Below are 10184 nucleotides of genomic sequence, written 5' to 3'. Positions count from 1 at the left end.
CATTATTGACCATCTAATTTATGGCAGACCCACAGAAGCATCTCAACCCCACGCCATTTATGGCAGATGCAGATGCATGGGCAGATTTTATTCAATCAGGGCGGCCATCTAATTTGGCTCTACCATGCAAAAAGGGCCAAGGGAAACGTCAAAAATTTGGAGGGAAATGTACTTTGAATTTCGAATGTACTTCCACGTACATTACTTACTGATCTACGCTCATTCATTACTTTGATTTTAGTTCCTCCATCATTTTGCTAGACTGACAGCAAGCACCATACTTCTGTGTTCTGCCCCTCTTGTCTTCCTAGAAGGGCCGGGATGGCAATTGGTAAGGTATGGGTGGGTACAACGAAATCTTCTATACCCACTCACTTCAATATCCGTGGAGACAAATTGATACCCATGCCCATATCAACGGGTATACAACACCTAATGGGTATCTCATGGCACAATAAATAACATTTAGATTTTGAAAAGGCAAGGAAATGGGTTTAAAATTCAGGTGATGATCGGCGAGCAGTCTAGCACTGACACGGCTTCTTCCGGTGGGTGGCCTCTTGGAGGCAACAAGGGAGTACGAGCTGCGGTTGGTGGAATCCCGATGCATAGGGAAGTAGAGGTGTGAATTGGGGAACGTTGGATCAAGAGTTGGATAAGAGTTTGGTGGTGATGAGTCGAGATATCATCATTTCGAGGAGTCACATAGGACATAGAAGGAGTCGCGAGCTAGCTCATGCGGGCCTATGAACTATTGCCGGTTTGAGGAATAAGGTGTTTAGATTGGCCCATAGGAGTTGGATATGGACCTTACATGTCATATTCAATTTATTCATTTTTTTCTAGGCATATGTTGAGATATTCATGGGCGTAATTTGATACCCATGCCCTAAGAATATAGTTTGCTAGTATTGATGTTCATTACTATGGTCAATAAATCTCGCCAAGTCTTGCCCATGCCCCCTGTTTGAGGGTAGAGTACCAGTGGGTACCCATGCAAAACTGCCATCCCTAGACCTAGATAGCCATCGTGTACGTACTACATGATACTAGTCCATATGTAGTTAAGGTGTAGAGCTAAGAGCATCTACAACTGGGCACTCCAAATCGGTCTCAAACGCCCGGGTGGCCTGCCCGGTCACTGACCAGTCATGAAAATACGACCCAGACGGATGCCTCAAACGAGCCTCAAACGCAAGGGCTGACTGGCAACCCTCATATCCAGACCAAATATGGGGCGGATATGGGGGCGTCCGGGTGTGCCTGCCACGTAGGACTGACGCTAGGGTTTGATGGACGTCTCCTCCGTCGACGCGGTGTGAACGTCGTATCGTGCCGCTTCAGCTCATCGCTTGAAGCCAAATCCGAATATTTAAGCTGTCCAATGTCACCCAACCCTGGCCCATCCACCTCCTCCCTTTCTGTGTTGCAACCCAAGCCCATCCGCCTCCTCTCCCCTGCTCTCCCGCGCTGTCTGGCATCGCCATGGTCCGGCAGAAGATGACCACATACGCTATGCTCAGGGTGGAGCGATGGTGCCAGATCACGGAGGAGATCCAGGCGAGGTGCGTCGCCCGCATTGCTGTCGGGCTGCCTCCAGACTCGTCGGAGCCAGGGGAGGAGGAGGAAGAGCAGCTGCTGGAGCCGATGGAGGTGGCGGATCCGGAGGAGGACAATGCGGAGCAGCCTGCTCCGGGGTTGAATATGGAGGACACGGACGTAGAGTTCGTCATCGCCCAAGCCGCGGAGACGGCGGAGCATCAGGCCATCCCGGAGTCCATACTGGATGGGGCCTACGTGAAGGCCAACCGGCAGTTCCTCCGGCAAGAGCTGGCGGCGACCGACGCGCTCTTCTCCTAACTCGACGCGGAGATAGAGGAGGAGGCTAGAGCGGAGCAGCCGAAGCAGCCGGTGCTGCAGCTGCCGCCCATGTACCCGGAGCCGGGCACGGAGATAGTCGACATCTCCGACGAGGAGTAGCTTGTGATCTACGTAGTACGCAGTATTTTTCTTTGCATGCTTTTGTACGGAATTAAGAATCTAGTATGAGATGTTCGGATGTAGTTGTGCTAATTTGAGGAGTGACTGGTCATTGCTCATGGACGCGCCCGGACGCGTGCGCGAGCGTTTGAGGGATCATATTTGTCATATGCGGCTGTAGATGCTCTAACTTGTTTGTTTATTTACGTGGGCATTAACCTCACTTTGAGTAACCTTGGCAGCAAAACATAAACAAATACCACACGTAAATTAAAGCTTGGCAATGGCCATGCATGCATGCATGTGCGGATGTGCCCAAGGAGGTCTGTGCAGAAGCCGGCAGCGAGGGATCTAGAGGCAGAGAAAGAGCCTAGCTGCTTTTGACACTAAAATAACTGTGTGTCTCTCTTTGTGAAAAATAAAAGCCTTATTTTGACTGCAAGGCAGATACTGATGCCAAAAATGACACTGAAACCCAGAAGCTACAGGGTTCGTTCTTTCTTTCTTTCTGCAGCCACTGTAATCCTGGTCTGCACGTCTGACTAGTGGCTTGAGATCGATCATCTACACATATGTCGCAGCATACCGCAAAATATGTTATAGTCTGCGATGCAAGAGCGAGATCGGGCATGCAGCAGGCGCGTGGTAAGCGTGCAGGAGCGTGGTGTGCCCCCTCCGTTTCGATCACCGGACACGGCGGCGTGGCGTCCATTAAAATTTTGCAGGTCAGCTTGAATGCCGGCCTGGTTTACGCACGACACGACCGCTGGCTCCGACGTGGCTACGTACCTACGTGACCAGCTGCATGCACATGCAGAAAACGGATGATGACACAAAAAAGAAATTAAAACGACTGTCCTCTTGCTGAAAAAGATTACACTGCTTCGAACAGGATTCTCCTGTTGCAGTGGCTCTGAAATTGACACGGAGTACGCAGAAAGAAACGATGTGACTCATTGCAGGCTAGGCAGGGTCCATCTGACGGCTGGCTGACATTGGGGTGGGATGATCTACCGGTGCAGCCTGCGACGAAAATTATTACCCCATGGTGCAGCCCACTGTGCAAAGGGCGTGGGGCCTGCCTGACAGTGGACCCCACGAAAGGCCTTAAGCGTGAGATAGGAAGCATGCACCACCAGCGCACCTACGGGCTACGGCCCGCTAGTATGAGCCATGCATGACAGTATGACACGACCACGTGAACCAGGTACCCTCTAGCTAACTCCTATTTGCGTCACCATTTTTCTGCCTGTGCAACTTGACGCATTGGATTCCTGCATCCTCATTCATGCACCATTTATCTATAAAAATGTTGTCTCTAATCCAATCTCCATTTTATTGCAGCAGTACTAATTTTGCCAGAAAATCTGCTGAGTATAACACTCCCTCTGCAAAAGAAATATAATAAATATAAAAGTGCTTAAAACACTACTACTATAGTGTTCTAAATGCTCTTGTATTTGTTTACGGTCGAGTACTTTCTAGTCGGTGGCAATAGGACAGATCCATGCATGTGTATGGCACACCACATAAAGCATCCAGCTACGCAAAATTGATGGGATCATGGGAGCCATCTACCCTAACAAGCAATACACATGGCGGCAATTAACCATACTTGTCCTCCTAGCTACAAACTGTCTTGAGAACCACTCCACTCTGCATAGTAATACAGATCATGCATCGTCCTTTTGCCTACTACTAGTGCATGTGCATGGATGTCCTGGAGTTTAACTTCACTGTGCTGCTGTAAACATCCTTTTGCATGGACGTGTGAAGAGGGTACAGAGAAATTAACCCTGGGCAGTGAAAATTCATGCGCCGGCCCCTCCCTACCGGCATCCTTCCGCTTCATGCTCTCCTGATCCGTAGTAACCTTTTATTCAAGAGAGAGAGAGAGAGAGAGAGAGAGAGAGAGAGAGAGAGAGAGAGAGAGAGAGAGAGAGAGAGAGAGAGAGAGATTGTGCCTCTGCGATCTACTTGTTTTTTGGAAAAGGAGGATTATCCCCGGCCTCTGCATCAGAACGATGCATGCAACCATACTATTAAACGAAAGGTCCAAAAAGATCTCCGATGAAATACAAATATGCTAGAAGCTCAAAATTAAAATAAGATAAGATTTGCCACAACAGGCTAAAACAGAACTAGATGACTAAACATCTAGTCTATTACCGGATCGCCATCCAAATCGCTTGTAGATATCCCGAGCTACCAGTACATCCAGTATCCAAAAGCTCCACTTGATACGATGCATGATCCGGGCACATAGAGTAGTAGTACGCAAAAGGACCTATGCATGATCTGTATTGCTATGCATAGTGAAAAAAAATGAGACCAACCCAAGGGCTAAACCTCGTTGGCTTTTTTTTATAGGAGAAACTCCGCGAGCACCACGCGTCCAAGCCGAGACTTGAAATCGGGTGGGCTGACAGCAACCTCAGCTGCCAGCCAACGGGTCGACGCCCCGTCCTCTATGCATACTGGAGTGGTTCTCAAAGACAGTGTGTAGATAGGAAGGCAGTGGAGTGTATCTCTCTCTCTCTCCCATGGCCATGGGCGATGATCTATTTAACATGCGCCCGTTATTGGGTTGTTGCTTGCATATAATTCTGTTCCTCGCTTGCTTCTCCTTTACTTATTGAGCTACTCCTCCATCATCACCTCCTCGACGCTTGCCTCCTCCCTCCCTCCCTCCTCGTCCTTCACGCTACTACGTACAAAAGACCACGCACAAGCACAGCACAGCACAAGCAAGCAGTACTCACACTACTGGCAAGCTCCCCAGCTCAGGCAATTCTCTCGCATAAACTACTACGTGGCTCTCTTGGCAGAGGATCTAGAGCAGCGCGCGGTGGGATCTGCGCGCGCGCACCAGCTTCGATGGGCCTCGACGTCACGGAAATCTCTGAATTGGCGGCGCTCCGGCCGATCCAGACGGCCGTGAGCGGCGCCCGGGCAACGGCAGCGCCGGGGGCAGATGATGACGCTCCAGCCGCCGACAACGCCTGCTTCACACCGAAGGCAAGCGACTCCATGGCCATGCTGCCCATTGCGCCACTGCAGAAAGACGACGTCGGCTTTGCCACGGGCGGAGAAATTGGGCGGCGAGACGGCTGCGCCGTTGCAGGCGACGAGAGCAGCTTCACCACGCCGACGACAGCCGACAGCGCGCTGGTGCCGGCCACTGTGTGCCCACCGGCGCCGCGGAAAACGGCTGCGGTGCCGACGAGGAAGCGCGCGCCGCTGCAGCAGCGGCTCTTCTATCCGGTGCCGCGCGATCTGACCACCGTGTTCGTGGCCGTGCCGCAGTGCCCGCCGCCTGCCAAGAAGATACGGGCGCACGTCGTGGAGTCATCGGTGCGTCTAGGCACGTGACGATGCTGCCACCGACATCGCCTGCGTCACTCCCACCCAAGGCAAGCGACATCATGGCCATGCTGCCCATGGCGCCACTGCAGCAAGACCTCGGCGTCGATGTGATCGGCCTCGCCACGCCGCCGGCCACGGGTGAAGAAATCGGGCTGCGAGACGGCTGCAACTATGGCGCCGCTGCCGGCGACGAGGACAGCTTCACCACGCTGACGAAGGCCGACGGCGCATGATGCCGGCGACGGTATGCCCGCCCGCGCCGCGGAAGTCGGCGTCGGCACCAACGAGGAAGCGTGCGCCGCTGCAGCAGCGGCTCTTCTTCTACCCGGTGCCTCGCGACCTGATCGCCGTCTTCGTCGCCGTGCCACAGTGCCGCTGCCATGGCTCGGATCCACCAACATGCGCTGACAAGTGACAAGGCCACGACATAGCACGCGTAGGAAGACGGAGAGCACACGGCGCCGCAGTCGTGTCGTGCGCTTTGCCTTTTCTTTCTGTGTCCTCGCTGCACTTGCGCCATGCCCATGGGCCATGCCCAGTGATGTACTACTTCCAAGTTTGGACTCGAGCGGCCACCCATGGAGAGTACGTACGACGTACGCGGTGCATGGGCAGTGAGAGCATCTCCAACAGACGTCCAATATTAGGGTCGCGTCAAAAAAATCGCAAGTTTAGCGCATGCGGAGTTAAAAGTAGCACTTCAGCGGACACGGCATAATAAAGCACGCTGTAAAAAGTGTTGAGCGCGTCCGAAGAAACTGGACCAGAAGCTGGATATTTGGGGCGTGAGCTCCCGCGCGCTGAACTCCTCGCGTGCGCCTGCAGGTAGCCTCCTCACGTGCGCGCGCCAGCCAGCCACGGGCGGCGGGGCGCGGGTGCGGCCACGGCCACGACGACGGCGTGACTGGGGAGGAGGGCGGCCACGGAAGGGCGGCGCGACCATGGCCACGGGCGGCGGCGGGCAGGGGAGGAGCACGGGCGGCGGCACGACGGGGCGGAGCAGGCCACGGCGGGGCGAGCGCGGGCGCGGCCACGGCGGGGCGAGCGCGGGCGGAGCAGGCCACGGCTGGGCGAGCTCGAGCGCGGCGCGGCCACGCCGGGGCGAGCACGGGCGGAGCAGGCCACGGTGGGGCGAGCTCCGGCGCGGCCACGGTGGGGCGAGCTCCGGCGCGGCCACGGCAGGGCGAGCGCGGGCGCGGCTACGGCGGGGTGAGCGCGGCCACGGCGGGGCGAGCGCGGGCACGGCCACGGTGGGGCGAGCTCGGGCGCGGCCACAGCGGGGCGAGCTCGGCCACAACAGGGCCAGCGCGGGCACGGGCGCGGCCACGGCCATGGCGGCGAGCATGCCACAGGCGGCGGCCCGTGGCCATGACCATGGCGGCGAGCATGCCACGGGCGGCGAGCTTGGTACGAGCGCGTGTGGTTAATTTTGGGCGTCTGCTGGAGATGTCATCGTTGCTAGCTGGGCAGTATATTTTTGGGCGTCTGCTGGAGATGCTCGGTTATGCGACATGCTAAAACACTATTTTGACACTGTAAAAAAGTTTAGCAGGTGGCTTCGTTGGGCGTCTGTTGGACATGCTCTCGCGACCGCACTACGTGTCGTCGAGCTTGCCGATAAGCGTTGTGGCGCAAGTAGCTTGAAAGATCATCCACAGATCGATCGTGGGCTCGTGGCAACGTACACATCGACGAACATGGCACCCGACATACTGAGAAGATACCGAGCGTACGCTGTCGTTGTCAATCTCGCGCACGTACACTCCGTTGCTACTTCAGCCTACTCTTTGGTGCCCATTTCACATATCTAATTGTTAGACATCATTGTACGCTACGGTACGTTATAAACCGTAGCTAGCTAGATATTGTGTGCGTGTTGTAGTTGGTTTAGGTTAGGTTGTTAAGATGAGATCTTGTAAATAACTTGGAGATCAATCCACATCTAACCTAACCTAACTTCCTTGTAATCTTGCCACATATCTGGCCATTTATACATGCAATGCGCCCCTGCCCCTGGCATGCGCTTCCAGCCTCCCTTTCACATGGTATACGGAGCCTAGCACTACAGGAATCAGCTACTTTGCCATCTGCCACGGCGGACGGTAAAGGCATGGATGGCGGACGACAAAGGTATTTGTCGTCCGCCGCGGACGGCAAAAGGGGACAGCAAAGTACGGGACGGCTAAGAGCTACGTTGCCGTCTGCTTCGGGCGGCTGACGGCAAAGGGCTCTTTGCCATCAGCAGCGGACGGCAAAGAATGCAGACGACAATAAATGCTGTTACTCCGTTAGGTGGTTAACGGCAGGCCTTTGCCGTCCGCCGAATGATGTCAGCCGACGTCACTACACGGCAGGCCTTTGCCGTCTGCCATTGTAGGCAAAGTTTTTGTTCTCTTTGCCGTCAGCCACTGTAGGCAAACTGACCAAATTGGTCAGCCTCCCAGGAAGCACAGTTGCCTGCCACGTGGCCTCTTTGCCGTCCGCTGTTGATGGCAAAGAGCCCTTTGCCGTCGGTGGCAGACGGCAAAGAGCCTGCATATTGGCTCTTTTTTTTCTGTTTTTTTAAATCCAACAATTTTCACAGCAAATATATATGATATATATAGATATATTTCACAGGCTATTTAACAACACATAAGTTTCATCGTACATACATATATAGTTCCATCCATTCATACATAGCAAGTTGCACATACACATAAGTTGCAACCATTAGAAAGTTGCACATACATTTTACAATGCAAAGTTTCATCAAGATAGCAAGTTCCATCGTAGCAAGCTAGAAGAATACTAGAAGAGAATAAAATAAAAAACAAGCACTCCATCATAGCAAGCTAGCTTCGAGAAGTGAATGAAATCTGCAAAATGGCAAATAAGAAAGTTAGGAAAAGGTGACTAGAAGAAGAAGACTAGAAGAAGAAGCACACCATCGTTTGTGAGGTAACTTAAGTGAAATGGATCGTTTATGACCTAACTTAGGCAAAATGCATCATTTTAGAGCTAACGTAGGTAAAATGGATCGTTTATGAGCTAACTAAGCTAATTATGCCGTTTTTTTACATAAGTAAGCTAAGTACATGTCATTATTGAGCAAACCTAGTTAACTAAGCATATTATAACTAACTTAGGTAATTTTGGAGGAAACAAAGCTAAGTATAGATCGTTTTAGAGCTAACTTAGGTAAAATGGCTGGTTTTGGAGATCAGTAAGCTTATTAAGTCATTTTGGAGGAAAAGAATCTAACTCTAGGTCATTAAGGTAAGCATATTGGTGGAAATAAAGCTAAGTCTAGGTCTTTATGCATTTGTTAAGCAAAAAACTAGAGAAACTTACCTTGATCATGGAGGTGTGGGAGCGGGCTGGCTCGTGCCAGTAGCTGGAGAAGGATCGTGTGATGCTTGTGTGGAGTTACGCTGCACCAAAGATCATTTCCAATGTTTCGTTAGCATGATGACACTGAAATGTTAAGACTAGCAAGTAACGTCCATTCAAATTAAACTCACCGTGGTCTCAGGAGCAATCTCTGGATCAATGGCTCACTAGTAGAAAAAGGGCCTATTGTCCCGGTTGGTGAGGGCCTTTAGTCCCGGTTCATGAACCGGGACTAAAGGGTCGGTACTAATGCCCTGACCCCTTTAGTCCCGGTTCAATCCAGAACCGGGACAGAAGGGCCTCCACGTGGCCTGTCCCCTGAGCCCAGGCAGGAGGGCCTTTGGTCCCGGTTGGTGGCACCAACCGGGACCAATAGGCATCCACGCGTCAGCGTTTTTGTGGCTGTGGTTTTTGTTTTTTTTTGAAAGGGGGGGGGGGGTTGGGGGTTTTGGGGGGTTAATTTAGGTGTTTCATATATTGTGCTATAGCTAGCTAATTAATAGAGAGAAGTGTCCTCTCTTTTGTCCGTGCTTGGTCGACGCTACGTACCATACATACATACGTATAGAGAGGACTAGCTAGACACGCTAGCTAGCTAGTAAGCAAACAGAAGATCGTCATGAACATATATGCATACAGAGAGAAGTGATATCGACCACCTCTCCTTCTCCGAGAGATTGGTCGAACAAACAAGTTCTCGTATATCTATCCGACACTACCGGCTACATATATACAATAATTATCTTTTACAAATATATAATCTCCTAAAATACGGACGCGTGGTCCACATAGTATTCTCCGTCTTCAGCGATCACGTGGTCAAGAAAGAATGCCGCCAATTCCTCTTGAATTGCTCGCATGCGATCTGGTGCTAGGAGTTCATCCCGCATCCGAAACATCTAATTTTAAGAAGGGGGTCAATACATATATATATATATTATATATATATATATATATATATATATATATATATATATATATATATATATGAATGAATGAAACTCAACACAAATGATGGTAATAAAATAAAATTGTGAATATTGTTATTTACGCACTTCATATTGTTTGTCGGAGTAGCCCCGCTCACAGGTCGTGTGGCGGATGGACTCGCAAATGTAGTATCCACAGAAATCATTCCCTTGTTCCTGCCACAACCACTTTACAAGAAATAGAGGTCAATCAAACTGATAATTAGCAAGCATGCTAAATGGTATTGATGAAACTAGCGCTTGAATCACTAGGAGATGCCTGGAATATGCTACTATATAGTACTTACTTTCGGGTGCCTAAATTGCAGCTTCTTCGGTAGTCCCGGAGCTTTTTTGGTGAATTTTCTCCAAGCCCTGCCATACAAAGAAAACAATTACTTGATATCAGAAATGAACAAAGTTGCTGATATGGTGGATAATGATCGATTTAACTTACTTCTCGAGCATTTCAGTCATGTCCGCATACTCCTTGGGATC

At 51.3% G+C, this 10184-nt stretch overlaps 1 protein-coding gene across 1 annotated transcript; it reads left to right on the top strand.

The window, feature by feature from the left end:
* Positions 1-4404: 4404 nt before the first annotated feature.
* LOC123162698 (uncharacterized) lies at positions 4405-6100 on the top strand. The gene has a single exon (XM_044580476.1). It carries the CDS (start codon positions 4858-4860, stop codon positions 5350-5352), a length of 495 nt encoding a protein of 164 aa, XP_044436411.1. The 5' UTR covers positions 4405-4857; the 3' UTR covers positions 5353-6100.
* Positions 6101-10184: the final 4084 nt, after the last annotated feature.

The sequence above is a fragment of the Triticum aestivum genome, chromosome 7B, assembly GCF_018294505.1.
Source record: "Triticum aestivum cultivar Chinese Spring chromosome 7B, IWGSC CS RefSeq v2.1, whole genome shotgun sequence".
Classification (NCBI taxonomy): domain Eukaryota; kingdom Viridiplantae; phylum Streptophyta; class Magnoliopsida; order Poales; family Poaceae; genus Triticum; species Triticum aestivum.
The sequence above is the reverse complement of the archived record's forward strand: the minus strand, read 5'-3'. Positions and strand labels throughout refer to the sequence as shown.